Source organism: Pimephales promelas, chromosome 13 (genome assembly GCF_988280905.1).
Source record: "Pimephales promelas chromosome 13, fPimPro1.hap1.1, whole genome shotgun sequence".
Lineage (NCBI taxonomy): Eukaryota > Metazoa > Chordata > Actinopteri > Cypriniformes > Leuciscidae > Pimephales > Pimephales promelas.
In genome coordinates, this window is record NC_142781.1 from 18,869,560 (window position 1) to 18,897,397 (window position 27,838).

The 27,838-nt window shown below is 38.9% G+C and overlaps 1 protein-coding gene across 5 annotated transcripts in view; it reads right to left on the reverse strand.

Moving 5' to 3' along the window:
* daam1b (dishevelled associated activator of morphogenesis 1b) overlaps positions 1–27,838 on the reverse strand; it is an 81,883-nt gene that overhangs the window by 32,703 nt on the left and 21,342 nt on the right. For 3 of the 5 annotated variants that reach the window (XM_039692327.2, XM_089118563.1, XM_089118564.1), the window contains 2 exons: positions 9,302–9,574; positions 2,439–2,528 (listed from right to left, as the gene is read on the reverse strand). In XM_039692327.2, coding sequence (XP_039548261.2) covers positions 2,439–2,528; positions 9,302–9,484 — 273 coding nt within the window. In that variant the 5' untranslated portion in view covers positions 9,485–9,574. Of the gene's footprint in view, positions 1–2,438; positions 2,529–9,301; positions 9,575–25,581; positions 25,894–27,838 lie in introns of those variants that run through there. The other 2 variants (XM_039692330.2, XM_039692326.2) reach the window with 1 other exon arrangement.

Here is a 27,838-nt window from a genome sequence, read left to right on the forward strand (position 1 = left end):
CTTCTCGAAATGCTCTGTTCGTCGTCTCCAAAGATAGAAGGACTTGACCCCTCATTCAGACGAAGTCGATCGGCAAACCCTTCTTTATACTGGCGCTGGTTGTTGAAGTTGGAATCCTTGAAGTGTTTCGTGCACACAAAAAAATGACTTTACCCATAGATGTGGGCACATTTCCTACCTCAACCAGGCACTTCTGGTTCTGATGCTGGGAGACAGTGTAATGAAGCGTGTGGGTCACTAAATCCAACAACCGAACATTTTGACTGACCCTCTCGTAACTTCTGCATCATTGAGCTTGGACTACAAAATCGGAGCGAGAAATAAAAATGGCGGATTGCTCAAAGTGTTGGGCCGGTAGTCAACGTCCTTATTTGTCAGTTCCGCTGCAAATACCGTGACGGAATTGTTCAAATTACGTAATAGACAACAGAAAAATCAGAATAGGTTGCAAAATATGACCAAAACAGAATATAAAGATATAAACAAAGCACCTGAGGAGAATAATTTCAACTTTTCTATTCTTATAAACACTCCAAATATACAACATATAATGCTTTTAAGGGCTAAACAAGTGGATTTAGCATGATATGTCCCCTTTAAGTGCAAAACAGTGAAAAAGTAAAAAATAATGCATGCACAGTGAAAAAGTGCATGGAAAGATACAAGTAGCCAAACATTTAATAAATTGATTTCTTCCCAACTACAATTAGACATAAATGTTATTTTTATTTGTATCATTTTATGAATTTAATTCCTTTAAATTATTCTACACTTCTGCACATCTGACCAACACTGTACTATTTCGAGTATTTGTCATGTGACCTACAATGTCATCATCCACATTGCTGTTCATTGAAATTTCCAATGCCAGCATGAACACAGTGCGTCCTGAGTGTATTCATTCCATGCATAATGACCAGATGTTAGGAACAGTTTTATTAAATACAGCACATAAAAGCCCGTTTCAAATGCAGCTACAGTCTGCTTACTGAGTTTCAATGGGTCTTAACGCTCCAGTGTGAACATTTAACTAAGAACAAACAGTTTATAGACCTTCAGGATTTCACCACTACGGTGTGCTTTCTATCACCCTGACTATATTGCTGTCACATCACTGGCAGGTAACCACGACCACCCACTGGCTTTGGCTGTGTATGTCCGCCAGGTTTCAGTGCTCATGCTGTCTTGAGTTAAACACATGGATTCACATCAGAAGAACAGGCTGGCAGGACTTATGTTTGTGGCATCATGGAGGGTTTGATGTCATTTTAAACACCACCCACCCCTCCAGCGTTTCTCTGCTCTCTGAGCTCCATTAGGTCATCATGGAGGATAAATGGTATGATTTGGCCTCACCGTATCAAGCATTCCTAAACACGCAGCGATGTCCAGTATAAATGAATAAGTGTGATTTCATAAAATAGGATTTGCTTTCTAACAAAACATTAACTGACAGAATCAAGTGGTGAGAACAGCACGACCATGTGATGAGTTTGTCTATGGCAAATGTTCAAAATACAATGAGGACATAGTAAATTCCTCCACTCCCATCACAAACTAATCAAGTCTAACGCCTTTTCTTGAGGTTGGTGAACTCATCTAGCTTGGCTGAACAGTGGCTCAATGGCTTAGGACCAATGTCTAGTGTTAACCACCATTTTGTTGATCATAGTTATCTATGAACACAGCAGAATAAAATGTCCAGCTATTATTGCAAATCAAAAACCTAATAGATTATTTGTTCTAACTTTGTTTTATAAAGAAGGCTTGACATTTAATAAAAAAGGCTAATAATGTAAATAACATTTGAGCAAAGAAAGTTAAATGAAATGCATGTTTATCTAAAATAAAAATTGTGGTAGCTTTACTGGCCAAAACAAACCAAAACAAGCAGAAAATACCTCCTCATTTACCTTAAAAAGATATCGTCTCAGCTTTTTTTAGTTCTCAGAACTAAACGCCTAAAAAAACAGACTGACTGATACACGGCCAAATTCTATCCGCAGCAACAAACTGGACATCCTGAAGAGCAGCATGTACAGTACTTTGTTTCAGGTCGCTTTGGTAAGAAAGAATCTGCTAAGAACATAATGTAAGAGAAAGTCTCTTCATCTTGTCTTTAAGAAGTCTAAATGTCCACTTATCCTAAAGTTCTGCTGACACGTAATTAATAATGAAGAGATAAATGGAAACACTTAATAGATTAGCGGTTTTTAAAGCAGGTAAAGTGAAGATAAGGGCCATTAAGTCAGAATCCTTTTTTCTTTCAGACAGAGGGGTAATTACATTAAGCAAGTTGATATATGAGATGTTTAAACATCGTTCTGACAGGATAACAGTGTAATCTAGTGCATTGAACTTTCAACTGAGGATGATAGGGCGGACACACACACACACACACACATACACACACTATGGCCTAATGGTGGAGGTCTAACCTTCTTCTTGCTGCAGTATATCTGCCATTTCTTTTCTGCTGGTAAGGCAAACATGGCCTCTCTGTGCTTCTCTGTGAGGTCCAGCTCATCCTGAATGAAAGAAAAAGACAGAAAGAGAAAGACAGATTAGATATTTTTGAACCTGGACATGGCAAAAACAAACTGTAAATCCCCTGAGGAAGGGTCAATATCCACCCACAAACCAATGATAACAGCATGTGGAAACCACAGAATGTTTTTTTCAACTTTCTCCATACCCACAAATACTTTCTTCCCATCCTCCAGAAGAGAGGATACAGAGGAAACTGACAGAAAAAGAAGAAAACGTCTGTTATAGAAGACTAAGTGGTAATTTGCACTGCAGACCTGGTGAAATGATATTTCTTTCCACTGTATACTTGTTGGAATGATAATAAATCAATGTTGACTTGAACTTTGCTTGACTTGAGCTTAAAAAACACAAAGGATATGAATCATGTGGATTTCACTGGATATATCTCAAATAATAAAAGTTCTCTCTTAACTAATGAAAATGTCAAATTATACATATTCATGCATGTCAGGGTTGTGAGTCATCAGTACACCAGTAGCGTCTCTTTTTGTTCTTGTAAAAAAAAAATGAATCACGGTTTCCACAAAAATATTAAGCAGTACAACTGCTTTCATCATTGATAATAATAACAAATGGTTCTTTAGCAGCATATTCATATTAGAATGATTTCTGACGGATCATGTGACACTGAAGACTGGAGAAATCCATCACAGGAATACATGACATTTTAATACATATTTTAATAGAAAACTATTTTAAATTGTAATCATATTTCACAATATTACTTTTTTTTTTTATTATTACAATCATTTTGTTGAATTTATTGTAATTCAGTAAATTCCTATTTCATTGACTGATTTAATTCTTCATCAAAATTCATTGCGAATTCTACTCAATTCTGTTGGAAACACTAAAGGACTGACGACTGAACAATCAACGGCTTTGGCAATGAAAGAACTACATATAAAATTTTGCCACTTGTAATTTCCCTTTTGTTTTGTCCTTGAAATAGCAGTACACCACAACAATCACTGTGTTGTGGTTTGTCCTCCACAGTGGGTGTAGGTTTCTACAAAGAAAGCCCTGGTTTGTTTGTTAGCTGCTCTCGACATGGGAGTCCCATGCGAACTTACGATTCCACTGTGATTTTCCACTTGCACACACACAAACGAAAATATTCATATTACAATGCACACAGGAGAGCAATCCATTCACTGAAACATGCTTGGAGAGCATAAGATCCATTCAACTGAATCAGTGTACAATCAGACACTTTCATGACATGAGGGTGCTTTCATCATAAAGCATCATTCTCTTGTCCTCCAGGGACACAAAACGGCAAGATTGTCTCATATTAGTCTCCTATAGAGTATAATATATAAAATAATTGTTATATAGGTGAACAAAAAAAGGTTATAGGTAAACAATTAGTGCATTCATGTTTTTGGGAAAAGTCTGTTATATTCACCAAGGTTGCATTTATTTGATCAAAAATACAGTAAGAACTGTAATACTGTACATAATTATAATCTAAAATAACTATACCAAAAAAACAAATATACCAAAATGTATTTCAAATACATTTATTTTAGGCTAAGTATACCACAAATATATTTCATAGTTATGCCCTGATTATAAAAACCCTGCAATTGAAATTTTGGTACTGTCCGACTCCTAACTAATAATGATATTAAGCACATTTTAAGGCATAATATTAAGAAAAGTAAAAAGGTTTCAAGTCTCAGAGATATGGCAGTCAATATGTTAATGGATTTGTAGTGAACTTTGTATGAAATAAATGTATATTAAAAACTTTTTTTTTTTCTCTTGGGACTGTTTGCTGTTTTAATATACACTCACCTAAAGGATTATTAGGAACACCTGTTCAATTTCTCATTAATGCAATTATCTAATCAACCAATCACATGGCAGTTGCTTCGATGCATTTAGGGGTGTGGTCCTGGTCAAGACAATCTCCTGAACTCCAAACTGAACGTCAGAATGGCAACAAAAGGTGATTTAAGCAATTTTGAGCGTGGCATGGTTGTTGGTGCCAGACGGGCCGGTCTGAGTATTTCAGAATCTGCTCAGTTACTGGGATTTTCTCACACAACCATTTCTAGGGTTTACAAAGAATGGTGCGAAAAGGGAAAAAACATCCAGTACACGGCAGTCCTGTGGTCGAAAATGCCTTGTTGATGCTAGAAGTCAGAGAAGAACGGGCCGACCGATTCAAGCTGATAGAAGAGCAACTTTGACTGAAATAACCACTCGTTACAACCGAGGTATGCAGCAAAGCTTTTGTGAAGCCACAACACGCACAACCTTGAGGCGGATGGGCTACAACAGCAGAAGACCCCACCGGGTACCACTCATCTACACTACAAATAGGGAAAAGAGGTTACAATTTGCAAGAGCTCACAAAAAATAGATCGTTGAAGACTGGAAAAATGTTGCCTGGTCTGATGAGTCTCAATTTCTGTTGAGACATGCATATGGTAGAGTCAGAATTTGGCGTAAACAGAATGGGAACATGGATTCATCATCCTTTGTTACCACTGTGCAGGCTGCTGGTGGTGGTGTAATGGTGTGGGGATGTTTTCTTGGCACACTTTAGGCCCCTTAGTGCCAATTGGGCATCGTTTAAATGCAACGGCCTACCTGAGCATTGTTTCTGACCATGTCCATCCCTTTATGGCCACCATGTACCCATCCTCTGATGGCTACTTCCAGCAGGATAATGCACCATGTCACAAAGCTCATATCATTTCAAACTGGTTTCTTGAACATGACAATGAGTTCACTGTACTAAAATGGCCCACACAGTGACCAGATCTCAACCCAATAGAGCATCTTTGGGATGTGGTGGAACGGGAGCTTCGTGCCCTGGATGTGCATCCCACAAATCTCCATCAACTGCAGGATGCTATCCAATCAATATGGGCAAACATTTCTAAAGATTGCTTTCAGCACCTTGTTGAAATCAATGCCACGTAGAAAGGCAGCTCTGAAGGCAAAAGGGGGTCAAACACAGTATTAGTATGGTGTTCCTAATAATCATTTGGGTGAGTGTATTTTATACATGTAATTTATTCCTCAGAACCATTTCTTATAATTATGAACGTTGAAAACAGCTTAATATTTTTTAATAAAATCATATAAATGATAAATGATCAATTATTGCATTCATTTCGTTAGATTAGATGTCTATCAATCCTATGAAACACCTGCAGAACATTATAGGGGAAATGGACATAGCTTCAACAGTCAGAGTTGATTGAATTTGACCTCTCCGATCTGAAGTGGACCACATTGAAGGAACAGATCCATCGATCAGTCTATTTCAGCAGCAGAAGCTAATAAAGAGTCCGCTCGGCATACATCTGTCACAGTAAATCCCAGCATGTTATGCTACTCAGAGATCTGCCGGCCAAAACTGGTAATGGCTTCCTGTCTGGCAGCTCTTGGTGACAGTGATGTCCCTGATACTCCACAGGGAAACAGGAGAGGAAGAGCTGCTGTTCCTCTCATCCGGCCCGGTGTCTCTTCTATCTCTCGTGTTCCTGAGAATCCCTATGCTTTTAACGGAAACGAGCTGCACAGTCAGCAGAAGTCTAGACATCCCCGTACGCGTACAGTGTCTCATTACAGTCAAGGGCAGCCAGACTATAACCAGGATGTTCCATTCATGCAGAAAACCACACCTTGCCTTATCTGAACCCAACACGCCACATCAAGCCACAGCGTCCTGTCACAGAACAAACATTAAAGCCTGGGCCGTGCGCATCAATCTATCAATGCTCTATACTAATCCTTTCAGCACTCAAAATGAGGAAAACGTCCACGGTAGAACAGGAACTCTCTAGAGTAGACTAATACAGTAAGTCATTGAGCTGTCAAATCAACTCTTGATTAAAATAAACTTGCACTCAAATGGAGAATAAGAGTAGGATAACTCTCAAATTACACCAATGAATAGAGTTTAAGTAAAAGGGGTCATTGACTCAGTTATTAAACAGTATACACTATAATGGTGTATTGAAGCCATAAACCGCATTGTCTGTCTTCATAGTTTAAAACAGATATTGAAATGATAGCTCAACTGAAAATGAAAGATCTGTCATTATTTACTCGGCCGCATGTCGCTCCAAACCTGTGACTTTCTTGGATCCAAATTTGGAATAATGTGCTGGTCACTCTTTTTCATGCAATTACATAAGCTGATTCCATACTCTTATTTTCATGCATATTTTGGGATATCGGTTCCTTGAGATTGAAACGTTTGCTTTTTATGCGATCTTTACATTTTTTGTACATTGAGACAATTCGCAACTTTGGATGGAAACATAGCTAATTGTGCAATCAGAGCCGTCAAAAATGACTTTCAATGTAGTTCATATGGCTTGTGCTCAACATTTAAAGTCTTCTGAAGTAATGATAACTGTGTTATTTACAGAAATTTGAATCGTAATACTCACTGGAGATCGTGACTACCTCTTTGGTGTGCTCATGAGAAATAGCAATGTCTGATACAAATCATTCTTTTAGAGTTGGTTCTTTTCGATGTGTCGGTTGATACAGTTTTTAAAAAACAGGCTGAATGATTCATTTACGATTTAGGTTGATCAGCTTATGGAAATCACCGAGGCCATGTTTACACAAAGCCGGGTATTTAGCAAAACGAATATTTTCCCCCTCTCCATTTTCAAAAATAACATCGTTCACACACCCGCATAAATACGCCGTCGAGCGCCATCATAACTATGCCAAACCTATTGGCGGCAGTGTAGGGGTTAAGGATAAAGCCATGCAAGCCAATCAGAATCCTCAGAATCGACAAGAGAGAACCTAAAACGCCGTTTCTCCCAGTTCACATGACAGCACATAACCAGCGTTTTCAGAAATCTCCACTTTGGCATGAGTTTTTAGAAATAATCTTTTTCTGTGATTAAAAAAAACGGGGTTTTCGTGTAAACGAGAGGCCAATGATTTAGTCACAGTGACTCGCAGCTCATTGAAGGAGAAGATTCTTAGTTACAATATATGACAAATTTCAGCTGGTTACTGACTTCAGAAGATTTGTAATATAACAGACCACTTTTGTGATATTTTATGGTCTTTCTGCAACCACATTTATTGCAATTGTATGGAAAAGGGATACAATTCTGTTAAAATTCTATTTTTTGTTCAGAAGAAAATAAGTCAGGTTTGGAAAAACTTGAGAATGCGTAAATGATGACAGAATTTTTTGGTGAACAATCGCTTTTATTCTCCCATAAAAGGATTATAATGCAAGATTTTTGGATGAGACTCAAATGATGTATCTGGAGCCAATTCTAACACAACAGACCTAATATAATCCCCTGAAAAAAGACACGTATCATAGCTAAATCACATGGAAACTCCCTTCATGTACCTCACTTTATCCTGAAATGCTCCTTTGGTCTGAGTGTATTTTTGTAATTCTAATGTCCTCAGTGTGCTGAATGTGGTACATTTGTAAGAAGACTTTGCCAAGCTCTGACATGAAGCAACATTTGCATAATAACCTCCAAATAAACAGAATAAATGTCAGCTACAGTACTTCAAATAATTAGCTAGGTATCTTCTACTAAAACATAATATTACTTTCATGCAAAACCATGTGAATAAGCAGGCAGGTTGCCAGTTATGCAACACCGGTTCACAAATTCAACAATAACTTGCCAGAACGGCACGTGCTGAGAGCATGAAATCTTTCTGTGAGGGCTGTGAAAAAAAGAGCAGCTTTGTGTTGTGCATCAATTCGAACCCAAGTACAGGGAAAGAGAGGTTAAGAACGGGTCAGACCAAAAACAAGCAATTACACTGCAGTGCAGTCCAAGACACAAGGCCGCTCAATGGGGCCCATTGATGTGCAAAGTGGAAGCTGGCAGAGATGAAGGAAGAGATGTGTGTTAGAGAGAGAGAGAGAGAGAGAGAGAGAGAGAGAGAGAGAGAGAGAGAGAGAGAGTCTGAAGCATGCCACACTGCTGCGATTTCTATTCAAGCATGGATTAAAGACAACACTTGATTAATCAATTACAGCTCTTTAGTTACCCTAAATTACCCTAAAACAAACAAGGAAGGACTGAATATATGGAAAATAATGGTTTGATTCTTCATTAATTAGCTACAGTATACTTGCAACAAAGTGTACTAGTGTGGTGATATCCATAGCAGGTTAAATAAAATAAATAAATAAATAAATAAATAAATAAATATTATTAATGGGACAATAATATCATTTTATATAATATATAACATTTTTACACTACTAAAATAAATTAATACTTTAGGATGTATTAAATTGTTCAAAAGTGAAAGTAAAGACAATTTTAGACTTTATTGTTAGCTCAGGACAGATCCAATAAAAATACTATCAAATACAACATTTGAATTTAATTATGTATTGGTAAGTAAACACTGAAATTAACAAACTAGGATTAATAAATACTTAAGATGTATTATTATTCATTGTTAGTTCACCAATTAATTATTTTACAATATTATTATTTTTTATCTGTATTTTTGATCAGATAAATGCAGCCTTGGAGAGCTTAAAGAGACGTCTTTCAAAAACATAAAAATTGGTAATTAATAATATAATATAATATACAAATGATAATTGCTGGGAGATTAATATACAAGTCTGTTCCTGAAAGGAACTTTTGTTATTAAGGTTTGTTAAAGTTTGTTATTATAAATTTACAAATGTCAGATTCATTGGTCTTCACTGACAGAAATCTGAAGAGAAAAAAACTGTACAGAAATGTTCAAAGTTTGCACCTACCACCAGCTCTGAGAACATGGCGTCCAGCTCGTCATAGTTGGGGATGGGTAACGCGGGCTCCATGGCCTGCAGGGCGAAGTCCTCCCGCAGACGGTAGGTGATCTCTGGGTGGTCACTGCTCTGGAAGCAGCAGAAGAAGAAGGACGCGCCATTCCCTCCGCCTCCGCGTTTGCGTGGCGCCATGGCTGCTTCAGAGTGAGGGCTTCAGGGATGATGGGAATGAGGGAGTGCTGGTCCTCCCCCAGGTGAGAGCACAGCTTGGGTCACTCAGCCCTGTAAGAAGACAAAAAGAGAATCTTCAGTCAAGCCATGAGATCTTTTAGGACAAATACTTTCATTAGCCCTGATAAAGAGTCCAGGCAACAAACCAATGATCTAACAGTGATCTGAATCAAGACGTTGGCACAGGATTCCGCTTAGCCCAGTCAACACCACAAGTAGTTTCATAACGTGCATGTAATCATCGGATTGGCTCATTCCAACTACCCACATCACAGGGGTGACTATGGACCACAATGCATCACTCCCTACATAGGATTATAGAGGCTGTGCAAATTAACACATCTTGCATCCACATGTGTAGGGCCACATCTATATTTAGGACAATAGAAAGCAATCCTGGGCTTTTCATAAAAAGCTTTTCATAAAATCCAAACTTGACGAGTAAGAGAACAAAGGCAGCAAGTTACTTTATTGGGTCAATAGGTGTTTACAATAAATAACATGAAAAAAAAAGTGTTAAAAGATGTAGGATTATATTAAAATGTTATATATGAAAACAGATTTATACTAATATATTGTTTTCCCTATTTTTATAAATATCATGAATTATTCATTCATGAAAATATTTACCTATTGTTTTTTTTTTCCATGGTACTGCATGCTGGTTGGAGAACATGACTTTGTATGACAACCTTTTTATGTCAAATGTATAATACATTTTCCAAATATGAATGAGGAATTTAAAATATATGTAAATATGTATAATAATAATAACGTCTATTGATAAACTATTATGTGAAAAACTTTTTTTTATGGTTTTCTTTTTAAGAATTAAAATAACAACTTTGGTTTTTCATTATGATATCAGTACAGTTGTAGCGTCATTCTGACATTTAGATTTTATGCAAGGGATGCAACGATATGAAAATTTTGGCCGATACCGAATCCGATAAGCTTTTACATTTGAAAGCCAATAACTGATGTAATGGCCGATAAATTTAAATACAATTTTTTACATAATTTTTGAGATCCGGGTTACAAAAACAAAAAAGTATCACCTCTCCTTATATTATATTCCCACTTCCCAGTATAATTTTATATAGCCTATATGACAGCACATGTTGCACTTAACTGTATTTTCCTTTTTGGAGGTGATTCCAATCATATATCAAGCATTTTAAAACCATCATGGCGAACAGTGTGGATTGAAGTGTCTCAGCCGAAGAAAATAATCCATTATTTATCGGCTTCAATATATCGGCTAAATTTTCTTATTGGGCCGATAACGATAACATTAAAAATGAACATAAATCAGTCGATACAGATATGGTGGCCGATACATCGTGCATCATATTTTATTCCCCCCATAAAATTAAATGAATTTTAATTCAGAACATACTGTATATTTACATACAACATGTCATATTTACATAATTTTACAATACATTGATGCATTTAAACCAAAAAAAGACTTTCATATCATTGACCCTCTTGCCATTCTATAATAAACTCAACAATCCAAGACTAGCCTCTCATGTTTGACATATTTTCCAAAAATGCAGTATGAACAACTGCTATAAGAACAATGTGTGTACAACAGAATCCACAGCAACATCTGCCACTCAAGCCCAGCAGCAGAAGGGCCATCAGCTGTCTTAACGGCTTTGCATTTGGGTGTGGACAGATAAACACATGGTTTGAACAACGAATACACAACGCTCACAACTTTGAATCTGCTAAATCAGCAAGACTCTCTGCCTTAGAGAGCCAAACAAGGCATACAGGTGTGTGTGTGTGCAAACACCTGTGAGGCATTTCAGCGCAGATAATGTAAGTTTGCCCTGTGGGCCAGAGAAGATGATTCTGATCACAGATGGCTGCCCTGAGGTCACTTCGAAATGTATTGTGAGAAAACGGTCCAGCAATTCCAGATAAAAACCTGACAGAAGATTTAGTATTATTCTAGGAAAAAAAAAAAAAAAATGAGGAATGAGGAACTTAGGAGACAAAATAAAGCGATTGAGAGAAAGTGTTTTCAAATAACTTAGGAGGAGATATAGATACTCCTAGCCAAGTCTTCCATTGAGTGGGCGAGTCTGGCACCGATGCCCCTTCACCGCCTGTCGGTCACCAATATAAATCGACACAGCTGGAATTACAGCTGAACGTAACGCCCCTCCGCCAGTCCGTTGCCAGAGTGGAATTCCCAGCTGCCCCTCCCTGGAATTAGAGTCGCTCCAAACCCAACTGTACAACTTAAATCTCTATGGGTTTTACATGTTAATACTATATGTTTCATCCTCATGTAGCAATGCATGGAGGTAAACAAGATGCAGTTTGAAGAAGAAGTAATGGAGTCTTTTATTCAGCAAGGATGCATTAAATTGTTCAAAAGTGACAGCAAAGGCATGGTTCATGTGACGCTGAAGACTGGAGTAATGGCAGCTGAAAATTCAGCTTTGCCATCACAGAAATAAATTACATTTTATTATAAAAGTATCCATTACTACGTACTTATTGTTTTAATTATTCTTATCTATATTGATTATTTGAATTCCTTCTATGTAAAGCACTTTGAATTACCACTGTGTATGAAATGTGCTATATGTCAACTTGCCTTGCCTATAATATATTAAAATAGAAAAATAATATTTCACAGCATTACTGTTCTTACTGTATTTTTGATCAGATAAATACAGCCTTGGTGAGCATAAGAGACTTCTTTCAAAAACATTTTAAAAAATATCTAACTGACCAACCATCATCATCAGCAGCTAATCCAGCTGATCCATTACTCACCCAGCAGTCAACGTCTGGTTGCACTTACTAACATCCTGCATAACAACAGGAACGATCTGGTTGGGTGAACTCTGAGATCATCCCTCACTCCATGAAAGACCCCGCATTCCTTCCCCTCTTTGGTGTGATATCACAACATGTGCCCTGTGGTAGTACACCAAGACTCCTTTAACCTGCTGTCCGAAAACTTGATGCAACAATGCTAGCTCAGATTCTTGTCTAACTTCTGACTGATTCCAAGCTGATAATAAAATAACCTTTAACAGCATTCGACCATAAGGTTAGCATCAAAACAGTTTGACTCGAGAGTAATCAGTGTCGCTGATAAGAGGAATGCCATCGAGGCGCAGTTATCGACATGGTGTGTTCACCCTTAAAGGGATAGTTCACCCAAAAATGAAAATAAGCCCATGATTTACTCACCCTGAAGATATTCTTCTTTCAGACAAATACAATAGTTTTATAGTTATATATATATATATATATATAAGTGTTCTGCCTCTTCCAAGCTTTATAATGGGAGACAATGGGTATATTTTTTGGGACGTCCATCAAAGCGCATCCATCCATGATAGAAGTGCTCAAAACGGCTCTTGGGGGTTAATAAAAGCCTTCTGAAGTGAAGCCATGAGTTTGTGTAAGAAAAATATCCATATTTAAAACTTTATCCACTAAAATATCTAGCTTCCGGCAGACAGCCGTACACAAGTCGACTAACGCCAAAAGAGTAACACTTGAAGTAACACTTGATGCGAGAGGTGTCAAAGCTTACGTTACTCCTACAACCTACTTTATACATCGCGCCAACTGTTACTCTTTTGTCACAAGTCAACTTGTGTACGGCCATCTGCTGAAAGCTAGTTATTTCAGTCGATGTTTTAAACAAAAATACTGATTAAGAATATATGTATTTATTTATTTCTCTTTAAAATGAGAAACCTCGCTGTGCCATAACTCTAAAAAGGTCAGTAGACAACAACCGAAAGATGGAGTCTGCAAAAAGCTGCAGTTGAACATCACAAAAACTACAGCTGACGGCCATGTACATTCTGCACCTGCGTGAGAAATAATAACCATCCACAACAGCAGATGACAGTAGTCTGTGTTTGTCATTCAAACAATGGAATTTGAACTAGGAATGCAAATTTATACACCATAAAAAAGCTGTGCTCATTTTCCATTTTGAATATAAATCATGCTTATTAGTTTGTCTTTTAATATTTAGGCTGCTACATATGACCATGTTTTTATGAAAATATTTGCGTATTGGAATGCTCTGAAAAGCTGGAAGATGTAGGTCAATTTATAAGTGCCTTCTCTGTGTCCCCTCTTGTCTTTGTCATTTGCTTGCTTTGTCACTTTAATTTTTTTCTTTTCATGCACTGGTTTACAAAGCTGACAGCCAATCAGAGTGATCTCTTTTCCCAACGGTCCAACATTGATTCAACATGCTCAATCAGCCAACCAACTCTCACCGACTGCCCGATGTTGTCTAATGGCCGACTGTTGGCTTGGTGTATCCCCGCCCTAAGGGTCTGTGTGTACTGTGGTGTACTGTAGGTCAACACAGACTGGGTGGATTTTGAATTTTCGAGTCAGATATAGCCATTCATCCAGCCTGTCTTTGTTTTTTTTATCTTAGTCTTTGGAAATCTATGCTGTGGTTTATTTCAAAGTGGTGATTGGAGAGCTGCATTGCAATTGGCCCTGACCAGAGAAAGGTAGTTATGGCTGGAACTGCAACAGTAAGAGACAATGAAATGAATGAGGATTCAATGCACATACAAATTACCTCAATTTTCACCAAAGTGGAATAGACAACCATTACAAAGTCTGACATTCTCACAGTCATCGGTCAAGCACTAAGACAAACGTTTTTTTTTTTTTTTAAGATACTAAAAATGCAATTCTACAACTTGAAATGTTTATTGCGAAATCATTTCTTGGTAATCCATGTTTCTAGTTCTATCAGTGCAAAGTCACAAACTATTAATAAAACTGACAGAAACAAGCAGAGTTTATATGCTTCTTATGCTAGATTACTGTAAATAAAGAGCTAATCTGCAAAACATTTGCCCATCTAACCTAAAGCTATAACCTGTCATCATACATCCTAATATGATATTCGATTCCATCACTGTTTAACATTTGGCATCTACTTAAGCAGCACAAATTTCACTTTGGTACATTTTGATAGACAAATTGCTAATCTAATATTTGTGTCTAAATTGAGTAATAGTCAAGCAGTCAAGTGAAAAGTGTAAGCAAGCATACACATACACAGTGTTTGCCTAAAATATATACATATTCTGTCACAAGACAGAACTTCTTTTCAGTTTGCTAACAAGATTTATTGGTCATACGTTATTTATATTCACTCAAAAATATATATAAAATATATATGCATTCACATATTGCTGTTTTCTTACCAGAGGTTCTCTCATATTGAGAGATGTTAGCTTATGCTTCCGGAAAGATCTTTTCGAAATATTGAAGCCAAAAAATTATCCTTAATAATTGTATTCATTGTTAACTAGCAGGCTGTCCCTTTAGGTCTGCTAGCCCTGCGTTCTTGTCCTCATCGCGTCTTAGCCCGCCAGAATGGCTTAGCGTATATAAGTGAGGCTCAAAAGGCATCGCTGGATTCTGAGAGAAGCCACCGCCCCTGCCGTCTGAGGAGCGAACAGCCACATGTAGAAGTCTTCGCGGCCTTCAGCCATCCATGAGAGCTACGCTATCCGGCGACATATCGTTTTTACTGAGCTCTATTCTGCATGTGTTCGCCGCTGCGACACCACCCTTTTGAAAAGAGCACAAGACGTATTTCTAAAAATGTCTCGCACTTCTTGTGGCTTGTGCCGAGGCCCGCCCAGCACCGAAGAACACCATATGATCTGCACTCTTTGCCTGGGTCAAGACCACGCTGCCCTCGCTCTTCGTCGGGAGGCTGCGTCCACTGCGAAGAAGTCCCGATGCCGACCCTGCGAGCTCAACTCGAGGTGTTCAACGCCCCTGTGTTTCTCACACTCAGAGCCCACTTACATAAAGCTGGTCAATGCCACTCGAGTGTTAGATGTAGGAAATGTATCCACAATTCTGTGCTCAAGCCTACTCTCTGCCCGCTCTGTCACACGGCCATAACAGCTTAGATCGATCAGGTTATGAATGTAAGTTACATGCCCACTCACGAGCGCTCACGCTTACTAACAAACCCCCAGTGCTGCTTGTGCATCACAGAGTTATCACAAAACGTTCTCCATTGAAAGCCACCGGGACGACACGTGAAACAGCCAGCCATCGCTGTCAGGGAGCCACCGTATTCCAGCACCACTCCCATACCTCCAGTTTAGTTTCTCAAGCCTACGAAGTGCGGCAATCAGAACCCAGAGACCATTCTGCCCCTAGCTACACGTATAAAAGCAGGAGATGCGATCACAGAGGTATCAGAATAGGTGCTAAACACAATAAGGCAGGGCTATTCGCTACAATTCAATCGCCGTCCCCCACGCTTTTGAGCACGGACCACGAGGACAGTGAATGTGCAGACTGATCTCATGAAGTAGCGCATGTATGACACGCCAATTTGTATTTCCATTTTTGGCGTGCTATCAAGACGCATAATCGCTTTTCAGCGTGTTTAGGAACGCCGTTGACTTAGCGTTATTATTGTGTATATAAATATATGACTTACCTCAACCCCATCCCTAAACCTAACAGTCACTGGGGTTAATGGTGTTTATGAGTGTTCCCTTACCATCCTAGGAAAAAAAAAAAGATATGACTTACCTCAACCCCGTCCCTAAACCTAACCGTCACTGGTGTTAATGGCATTTATGACTGTTCCCTTACCATCCTAGGAAAAAAAAAAAAAGATCGCTCCCCAGATGTAGATCTACATTTTTCTTCGTTTCGCGCGGACATTTAACGGCGTGTACAGACACGCGGAATCACTCGGACGTTGCATAGCTCAAAATGCGTAGGGATAACACACCACTCAAAAGTGGCGTGTATATTTACTCAAAAGTCATGATGTCATGTTGGAATGTGGAAGTATAGCACATCTACTCACGCGCCTCCGCCTCGTCGTAGACATGGTCCAGTGGAATTTCAATCATGACATATGGTGGCAGCAGGCTGGGCCTTCCCTTTCACCTTTGTTAGATTCCATAACCTGGAAGTTCCTGCCCTGCAGGCTAAACTTCTATCAGTATAAGAGCGATACACGTTCTGTCCAGATCTGATCGTGCTCAGGCTACTCTCACGTGACTTAGCTCTCCTGGTTGAGCTGCACTATATGGGTTAATATACTATATGCTTATATGGATCTGCGTTGCTGGTCGCCTTATTACCCGCTTATCTGGGATCCCCGGGATTCCCTGGGACTCATGACGTGGATGCTTGGCGTGCACGGCGTTGGCAAATGGTTACCGTAGCGTAAGCTAACTTACGCAATACGAGAGAACCTCTTGTAAGAGAACGTAGTGGTTACCTAACATAACCTTGGTTCTCTCTCTAGAAGAGGGAACGAGTATTGCGTAACCTGCCGTGCTTGCGTAAGAAGCGTTGAGATTGGATGTGTCGTCACGCCGGGCTCAGCGGTAGGGTGCTGCAGTTGCTGTAGGTCAGCCAATGAGCACCCTAGACAGCCTGCTCTAGGTCTGCTAGCTGATGCACTGCATTGACAAGGAGTACAAAAATGTATCTTTCCCGAAGCGTAAGCTAACTTGCGCAATACTCATTCCCTCTTCTTGAGAGAACCAAGGTTACGTTAGGTAACCGTTATGTTTTACAGTCCAGATTACAAACTGAAACTGAAGGAGTTATGACTTGACACACAATATAATCTCTTCTTTCTTCCCATTTAGCCGACACAACAAACAGATTACGATCATGTGACCTGACTGTTTTGCATAAAATAAAAAAACAAACCACCACTCCACCATGTGACTAGCACAGGGGTCGCCGCTTAATCTTTTGCAGGTGGATTATGATGATTAAGCAACAAGTAATTACTGCTGATGCAAAAGACTAAAAATGCGATAAAGACTGCATGTACTGTACAGTATGTGCCTGCAGCATTAGAGCGAAATGCAGTAGGGTCGAGAGTTTAGTGTAAATCACTTCCTTGTTGTTTCCATAGAAATGCAAGGTGTACTTAGCTGGAAGACATGAGCAGGAACAAGCAGTCCGAAGAATTTACTGAGACAATTGAGACTTCACACACAGATACTATCAGAATAATCAGAAATTATCTACTGACTGACTGACTCTAATTGTTCAACTTAGTCATCCTAAAACACAGAGCACAAAAAGAAATATAATCAAAATCTAATTACCTTGTCCTCAAACGTTAACCCTGTTGTTATGTCTCAAACAAAATGGAAAGAATGTCAACAATAAATAAAGTCACCAGAAAAAAAAACAGTCAGTCTAAAGAAGATAAAAAGTAAGTCGGTGAAGAGAGAAAAAGACTTTTATGACATGTCACAGCTCTCTGAAGCATGGGTTGAGGAGCAACTAAAGCTAAAAGTATAACGTTATTACTGCTAGACTATTTAAAATGCATAAAATGAACATAGCTACTGTTATGTTCCACCTTCTCCAAATTACCTTTTCACTGTTTTTTTCATGCACAGTCTGCTTCACACCTAACAAGGCTAAGCACAGCTAGGCTAAGGGTTCAAATAAATGACTCACCATTCAATTCCCTAGTCCCTGTGCAATGCCTATGTTCTTTAAAGTCAACTATTTTGCAAAGTGCTGTCTGACAATTTGTTTTTGACTCAAAATTTTTATCTAGTAATGAAAATACGGATGTCCATTTTACAATGGAAAAGGTATTTTTTGTTTCCAAGTTATAAGTTATAAGCACATGAGGTGTAAATAAGGCGAAATACTTTGATTTGAAGCAAAAAAAAAAAACTATTTAAAAAAAAAATGAGACAAATACAGGACTGTGTTCTAAATGGCTTTAATGAGGGAAAAAACCATCCATTCTGCAATCCCATGAAGCACTGGGAATGGGACTGGGAATGCTAGTTGAGATTCTCTGATCTCAGATTTCTCTGCAGACTCATGGGTAATGTAGTGTTTCTGCAAGAATTTCCGCTGTTGAACAAGATTATTTAAAAAAAGAAAAAAATAGAAATAATCAAGGCTGATGGCTTCAACAAAAGCGTACACCATCGGTTAACAACCTTGTAGCTCACAGTAAGCGTGTCTCTTAAGGTTTCCAAGTTATAGCTCGAAATCAATTGCTCTATGGAAAAAATGAATGAGATTTTACTTTCAGAACATGACTGTTGTACTCCATACTGTGATTAACATTTAATCACTTAGCAGATGCTTATATCCAAAGCAACTTACAAATGAGGAGAACAATATAAGGAATCAAACCAACAATAAGTGCTTTGACAAATCCCAGTTATTCTAGCATGATAGTTCGCGTGTGTGTTGTTGTTTTTTTAAATACATATAAGTAAGTGTAAGTATTAATGTGTGAAGTGTTGACGAAAAAGATGCAACACTTTTTCTGTTGATCTTCAGCAGTTTCTTGAAAATGGACTCTACGGTTGAGTTAGGCAGGTTAGTTGACCAGCATGGAACAGTCTAGGTAAAGGTCTGTGAAAGTGACACATAGCTCATAGCTTGCAAGGTTACAGTTTCACAGTAGCTTCCCCAACTCCAGAGAAGGAAGTTTAAGCATTTCACGAGTACTTGATTTACTGATCTCACAAATATAATTTTCTTTGTCATCATCAAAAAGCATTTTTCAGTGGACAAGTGGAGTACGTGTTGTGTGATGTTACCAAGCATTTTTCACAAGAATTCACAACTTTTGTTTGTTTGTGACAATTAAAATGGGGAGTGGTAATGTCAAGGGAATTATACAAAAGAGTTTAGTGTTGATCGCCACTGTAAGCCCACTGGTGTTCGCATCTGTACAGTAACTGCATTTATCTTCCAACTCGGATCACCTTTGGCCCTGCTGAGGGTTTAACTTCCCCGTGGGCCTGTCCTGACAGGCCACATTCCACACATAGTCAGCCGAACTCTACACAGCACCACTGCCATCTCATCATGCACACTCTTGTCACTCTTCAAGTGTCCTCAGGGCACTAATGGTAATTGGGTTCAAGCCTACATTCGAATCAAACACCCATTAGACTGCTTCTGTTGTTTTTGTGCCACATCTAACATAGGCTGTTTCAGACCACATGAACAAGTAAAGCATCAACAAAGTTTTATTTGCACTTTCTATGAAAAAGAGAGATATATTGGACTATTACATTGAGTCTGAACTGCCATAAATGTAAAAAAATATGGTTATTACTAGGAAAGCCCATTGAGATTTTTTTTCTCTAATTTAAATGTACATAAACATGACATTTGATCTACACAAAAAAAGAATGAACAATTTCAATAATTTGGGTTTAGTCAGATTCACAGAAAAGGGCTCTTTTTGTGTCACAAGCCTCTTTGTATTTGTATGTATCCGTTTACATATTTCATTGCATACTGCTGTATGTGTTGTGACTCAACTTAAAGAGATTATCGCGCACACCCAAGTCATTCTAAACCAACTATAGCAACACTACACCTGCAGAGAAAGGGAAGAGATACAGTGACATTTAGTGTCTGTTGTTGGGTTGGAGATCAACATTAACATCATTCCAGTCAGTCAGGTCATCAGGATAAAAGGGAAATGAAAGAAAAAAAGTTGAATGACAGGAATGAGAGCCATGTGTCAGGACATATCATGTGTTCATTTATCCACTGCGACAAGCTGGACTGTCTTCCCCCGCATCAAAAGGCCTGTACAAAAGAAGACCATTTCCGTCCCACTGTTTCAGAATTCCATTTTCTCGCTCTCCATCCATCTTTTCATTTATGTTCTCACCTCTTACTCAGCAAAAACTAAGTGCACTTTATCAGATATAACTTGGCTGGAGTGATGCCCAGATTAGCTAGGGAAGACTTTATCTACTGTACACACAGGATGCAGCAAAGGACACGTCTGCCACAATTTACAGTTCTTATAAAATAAGAAAAAATAAATAAATAAAAATATTAACTACACACAGCAACAACTGCCAATCATAAATAAAGCACAATCAGCACTTGCAAGAATAAAAGATAAAATAGCACCAGTAAATAAATACTAAATGTTTAGATGAGTTATTGTAGGCAATGTTTACATTCAGTTGCCTGGATGCTGTACATCCCGTCAACAAGATCATTTCTTGGGTGCAGTTATCACTGCGTTCTGGCACTGGAACAGTTCTGGAAGTGACTAGCAAATCAGATTTTCTATCATCAGAATGCTGACACAAAGGCATTCAGGGGTATAGCAGAGTTTTACTGTGTACTGGCCATGTGTTAATCCTTTTTATGGCTGTAAGAATGCCAAATCACTTGTCTGAAGCATTTAGTTATTATTAATGCAATTCTACAACTAAAAAGTATTCACACTGAATAAATCGCAAACGTCACAGGATCACTATACTGTTGGTTGCTAGCAGAAGTTGCTACTCAAGTTCTGTTTTCATTGCCACTTATACTCGCTGCATTCATTGGCCATTTGCATAAAGTTATCCTCCGCTCAACTTAGATGCATTGTCAATGGTTGATGTTGCTAATGTGAACAGCCATTAAAGGGATACTCCATTTTTTTGGGAAATAGGCTTATTTTACAACTCCCCCAGAGTTAGACTGTTGAGATTTACCATTTTTGAATCCATTCAGCCGATTTCCGGTACCACTTTTAGCATAGCTTAGCATACATCATTGAGGTGGACAAGACCATTAGCATTTCTCGAAAAAAAAAAAAAAATTCGATATTTTTCCTATTGAAAACTTGCGTAATGACTACACAAACTTAGTCCCGATCATGTTGGAAGTTACTGAGCTGGGGACTATTTTCAGGCGCTGCGTCATATCATTATGCCTGCTGCACTCATGGAACGGCAGTAAAGTTCCTTGATCATTACGCAGGAATGAGAGTATAGTTCCTAGCCATATCAGCCTAGAAAAAGCCTAACTTCCCAGATAGCAAACTGACATTGAATCAACGTGGAAATATGACATCGAAACAACGTTGATCTGACATTGTTTTGCTCATCGAATTAACGTTGAACCAACGTCAGATGCGTCATTCTTTCAAAACTAACGGAAAATCGACTTGAAATCAACGTGTTGTTTTAACATTATGAAAGCAAACCAATTTTCGATTTCATTTAGCTTTGAAGAATGCCGCGTCTGACGTTGGTTCAACGTTAATTCGATGAGCAAATCAACATTGTTTCAATGTCATGAGAGACGTCGTTTCCACGTTGATTCAATGTCAGTTTGCTGTCTGGGTTTACATTTTCCGTCGGTCTTAGTGCACGATGTAAATACAGAAGAGTCAAGTTTTAAATAGGAAAAAATATCGAAACACTTTGGTAATTTTTTTCTCCTTTTTTGAGCAATGCTAATGGTCTTGTCCACTTCAATGATGTATGCTAAGCTATGCTAAAAGTGGTACCGCCAGAATCGGAGATCGGCTGAATGGATTCAAAAACGGTAAAACTCAACAGTTTAACTCTGGGGGAGTGGTAAAATCAGCCTATTTCCAAAAAAAAGTGGAGTATCCCTTTAAGTAATGGCCACTATACATTGATATTCTTGAGCAGCAGATTGAGCAGTGATGCCTCGTTAATAAAAGCTTTTGTGGTCAATAAATACTGTATTAAACTCTCAATTAAATCAAAAGGGGTCAAACCAAGCCTAGAAATCGAGAAATAATGTACAATATCAGTTCTTGCCATCCTCCAAGTTCACACTATGATGAATGGGATTGCTGGCACTGGGTAACATTCCACTGTGAAGTCCAGAAAAGTTAGCAAAAGGGTCACAAAAAACACTATTTCTGAAACATAAAATGACAAATGGGACAGAATACGGACTTGTGTTTCATGATCGAGCAAAACTGAAGGTCACGAGGCCAGTCCACATCAAGCGAGTCATTTGGGATGTGGACAACGTTTCTCAGTCCAACACATCTCACACACTGATAAGTTTGTTATGCTGATCGCACCTAAAATAGCTTCTTAAATCAACATTGTGGAGAGAGATGCACTGGGGACTGGCATTGAGTGGAACTCTCAGGCCTGAGAGTGAGATATAGACTGAAGCTTTCTAAAGAGGTGTTGAGTAACTACGTTTGTGAGAAAAGCCCTTTATTAATCATGAGGGTGGTGGCAGCTATCAGGCTAACTGCTATGTCTCCCCCTCATGTTTTAATAAACATGGTATCTGGATGGAAGAGCGGAGAGAGCTTCATGGCGTTGGCCGGGCAGGGATTCTTTCCAATTGAACCCAAAGCTAGGGTTCAGATTCCACACTCCCTCCTGTCAGGGGTAATTTAGAAGGAAAAACAGGAGGAGAAGATGAAGAGGTTGAATAGCTGCTCCCCCTTGCAGACAGCCTGTCAAACATGCTCTACAGACAATGAGACCACCATCCCCCCTCTCGACACTTGCACAAACGGCATACACAAGCACACACACAAGTCAAAAGCATGAGCATTCCTCTCCACACAGACACTCCCATCTTAGAGACCAGGCTAAACTGGGTTTAACAGAATGGTGATCATTTTATCAGGGGTTCAATATCTATACCCTGGCCAAAACCCAATCCTAAACCATGTAAAACCAATGTAAGGTCATCTAGATCATATCAGTTATTGGCCATACCAATCAGTTATTGGCCTAAACTTCAATTTCTGCATCGGAGAAACCTTTTTTTTGTCATTCGCATTCATGTTATCATATGCCTATATATAGATGTCAGTCGAATATAATGGGCTGGATTTATGGCAATTGAGAATGAACGTGCACGCGCATCCCATTTACGACTGATTGGAATTCATTAACACACACACACACACATTTCTCTATCACATCTGATGTTTACGAAGTATTATCAGGAGAAGAGTTTTCGGGAAGGTCTCTTTACGCGCAAATCACTCTCATATTTACTCGTATATTTACGAATGTTTCATGAATGAGACCCATTTTGTGCATTTGAAAAAGCAACACGCGTCAAACATAATGGTAGTTAAAGTTAATCTTAAAGGATAAGACCAAATTACATCTGTTCATCATATAAAATGATTGTGTCTCTTCGGAAAATTTGGATTAAACCGCTCAATTCATATGGATTCGCTTTACGATCTTCTTATGAACTTTTTGAATCGTCAAATTGGTAGTTGCATAGACTGTCAATGGAGGGACAGAAATAGCTCATATTTCATTAAAATAGCTTAATTTGTGCTCCGAAGTTGAAAGAAAGCCTTACGGGTTTGGAACGACATGAGGGTGAGTATTTGATGACAGAATTTTCATTTTTGGATGAACTATCCATATAAGTTACATAGTTAAAGGTATACTTAAAGCTACAGTATCTTTAGCAGATCTCAAAACAAATCAATTTTTCATTCTTCACAATTTTATTTTTTAGTGTTTTATTTTTAATTCACTAATTGGTAATCAGCCGTGTTGTTACTGATAAATAAATATCAGTATAGACCCGAATTTTAAATAAAACACTGTGGTACTTTTTAGCACTTTTGTTGGTACCATCTGTACAGCCCACCTTGCATTTTCGAGAAATTCAGATTTTCACTGTTTCACTGCTCTGGTTTAAACACATAAAACCCTGAAATGGTGAGTCAATGTAACCCACAATGAGCTCAACGACAACAGGCAACATGTTTGCAGATGGAAGTCTGAACTTGCCTCGGCCTGGGGGTCATGAGAGTTGCGTTGGCCCTGGATAAGAGAAGGAAGGAGTTCAGCAGAGAGATAGCTGTGAACTCTGAGACCCTGAATGACAGGAAATGACACCTGACTCTGTATGGTGGCTCGCTGACTCCATTGACCACTGTGAATGTTAATTTGATCCTAGTACACTTCCCTCAAGACTAGAGACATCCTTAAAACGTAATTTTCGCTGAAACAAAGATGAGTTAAGCACTCATATATATGATGAGAAAGATGTTTTATGCACTTACTAGCCATCTTCTTCCATTCGCCAAAAACTAAATTACTATACACTTTCAACAAATACAACAAGACAGACACAAAATAATCATTAATTTAGTAATGTCAGTGAATTATGTTACAGAGCTGGCACGTGTAAAAACGCTGAGCTGAGGATGCTTTCCGTCCCTCCCTCGCCCTGCTGTTGCCATGGCAACCAGCACATGTATTCCCGGCCGGCATTAAACCCTCTTTTTCTTGCACTAATCCAAGGACAACCAGAAAAAAATATTAATTTACTTTTGATGACTTCTACCTAGCAATGTTCTTATGAGCCAGTGAAATAAGAATCCGTCAGCTTAATTAAACGAGAACCAGCAATCCATAGGGTGAGCCACACCTTCTTATTAAAAACCATTTAATATTTAAACGATCCATTAGCATATTAGACAGTTGATAGGTCAGCAGAAATCCCTCTTAATATCAGCCCAAATGTTCACGTTAATTACGAACGATACCTCTCAGATCTCTACAGCCAAAAGATGGCAATGTATCAAAGAATAAAAAGGTGAAAAAAAGGATGAGAGAGAAAGCTTCAGAGGCTGCTGCATTGACCATAACTGCCTCAATCTTAACCTATAGACACTTCTGAAGGTGGGGTAGTGATCCAAACAGAATTTTAAACCAAAAGATACAATAGAAATGTATCACTTATGCTGTGCTAAAGCAAAAAACAAACTGGTTCTTTCAGCACAACCCTTGAGAAAGAACACAGCCACATTCAAGACAAGCAATACAGAGAGGAAATCTCAACAATTTGTGATAAGACGATGAGAGCAGTTTGCTTTCAAGGTGATCTCTGTTCTTACCACCCTCCTTCTCTCCGCTCACCCAGTCCAGTCACATTAAAATGGATGCCTACGACCCTCATTTATAATTTTTACGCATAATTTGCACGATTAAAGGACAGCCGCATGTCAAATCAGCCAGAGCTCAAGGCCTGAAGTCAGTGGACAAGCTAGCATTTTATCAGCACTGCAGAGCCATCCACGTCCACACCACTCAGAGAGCGAACGCACACCTGCCCTTCAAGGCTTTATAAGCTATTAAAACAGCTCAATTGCCGCCGTCATAGCTAAAGAACAACATGGGGAAATAAAAATCACAAAAAATCAAACCACAACCGTTCATTCAGAATGTCATGAGACGGAAAGACCTCTGCTTGTGTTAACTTACCCTTTTATGCCTTCGCTTACGGTCCGTTTAATGTTACATCCCTCAAGAGGAAACAAGACTGGCTCAAGGAGAGCAAAGGATCTTCTCTAAAAGGCTTGAAAAGCATGTAAATTCAAGGTTGTCACTTTGGTAACTGGAGTCATTCTGAACATACACGTGCTGTAGATCAGTCCCAGAATGCCTCCATATCAGACAGCGAGAGCGATCCTCCTCGGCTCACCGGTAAACACACATGCGGCGTTTCCCTGCTGTTCAACAGCCTATCTCATACAAATGATCCACCACCCCCTTGTCTTTTCCTTTCTCTCTCTCTCTCTCTCTCTCTCTCTCTCTCTCTGAGAACACAAGCACAGATGTTACTATCAACAAGCCATGCCTCTTTTCAACACCCAGGCCTCTCATAGGACAGAGTTTAGACTCCGCCCACTGCTCTTCACTTCTTCCCCCCTCTTTCTATCGCTCCTTGTGTTCTGCTGCTGCACTGTTTACAGTTTGTTTAGAGAAGGGCTGTGAAATGGACAACCCAGGTGTGTGTGTGTGTGTGTCTGGGGGGGCGGTTTAAGAGACAGTAAAAGAGTCAATGAATCGGTTATTTTAGCAGCCTGAGCATTATCTAAACTCTTTTGTTGAGAGTATGTTAACAGATGTGTCCAGAGGACTCAAGCTGAAGGGGAAAAATTGAGAATTGACAAAAACATTCTGTAGGGGAAAAGTATCAATCAATATCTTTTAGAGAGAGGGACAAACAAATAGGGAGCAGGGAAAATATCTATGTCCCCTCCCCCTAATACCACCTGCCACTGCATTAGCAAGTAGCATCTTGGTTTCCAGGGCTGTGACATACTGGACTGGAGCAAAACAAAATAAAAACAAATTATAAATATACACATACACACAAAACACATTTAGTCCTGGTTCGTTTAGCATTCACATTGGCATTTTAACACCAAACCTAAAGATTCCGAACCTAAAGGCATAGGATACGTTCACAACCTGATTGGTCGGCTTTTATTATTTATATATCGTGACTTGCCGGACATCCAAACTGTTGTATGCTGGGCTCAATGTGCTTATTGTATGTACATAGCCTATATACATGATGGTATTTTGACCAGGTGAGAACTCGTAAAGAGCTGTGTAAAGGTGTCAACAGAGATCTGCTGTGAGGAGACACAGTTCTGATACATGTACCGAAATGTGATGGGCAACATCGCTTCTATGACGAGAAAAAACAGGTATACTTGAGCATTCTGTACTCTAGAGTCGCATATTGTGACATTTCCCCTTTTTGGTTCATTAACATGTTTTTGGTCCGCGTTGCGTTCATATTTCATTCGAACTGCACCAGAGTTCTTTTGAAAGTGGACTCAGACCCAACTCTTCATCAGTCTTGGTCTGGTTGTTTGGTGTACACCAAGTGCGCACCAGGATTCAGATGGGAGCCCGCTTTACACAGCATTCAAATAAACCACACTAACAGAGCAATCGAAGCAGGAATTACATCTGAATTGATTCCCTGAATCAACTGTTTGACCAACACTAACAAAATTCTTGCTATTGAAGTTTAAACGTCTTAACGCTCTCATACACACAAGGACAAATTACGAAACTAGTCCAAAATCAATGCTTAAATATTAAAGCGGCAGCAAAATCATCACAAATATATTGTGAGCAATCAATTTATATCATTTAAACCATACCCATTTCAACACAACAAAATAAAATAAATAATAAAAAATATACCTCGTAACACGGGACTGAAAGTTGTGTAAATCAAACCATTTCATGGTGGTGTTTACATTTCAAGTTCTCTGTCAAACCAATTTTTTCTCCCCCTTGCATTTGAATCACCATGTCTAGCATCCATTATTGTTTCAATCAGCAGAAAATTGGATTCATAGGTTAAATAGCTAATTGGGGAAAATCTGATGGCAGGGGGTGTAATTTCTTTTGTTGGTGTTTGGCAGAGAAGCCCATGTGGCAGCTGCAAACATACTAAACGTGGAGAGCAGGGAACAAAACACTGAAGCTACCCTCCCATGGAGCTTGTGGAAAGCTTGTCTGGAAGTACCCACAACCTCTGCTGACTCTCGATAATCAACTGACGACAGCCTGTAAAAGTGGAGCGAGTGAGGTTGCTGTCAATCAACTAATAATTAAGACTGTGTCTGTGTCTTCTTCCCATCTGTGCTAGTACTGTTTTTACAGTAATTAAGCATGACATGTACAGGAGTCTTCAAGTTAGAAATTCACAAAC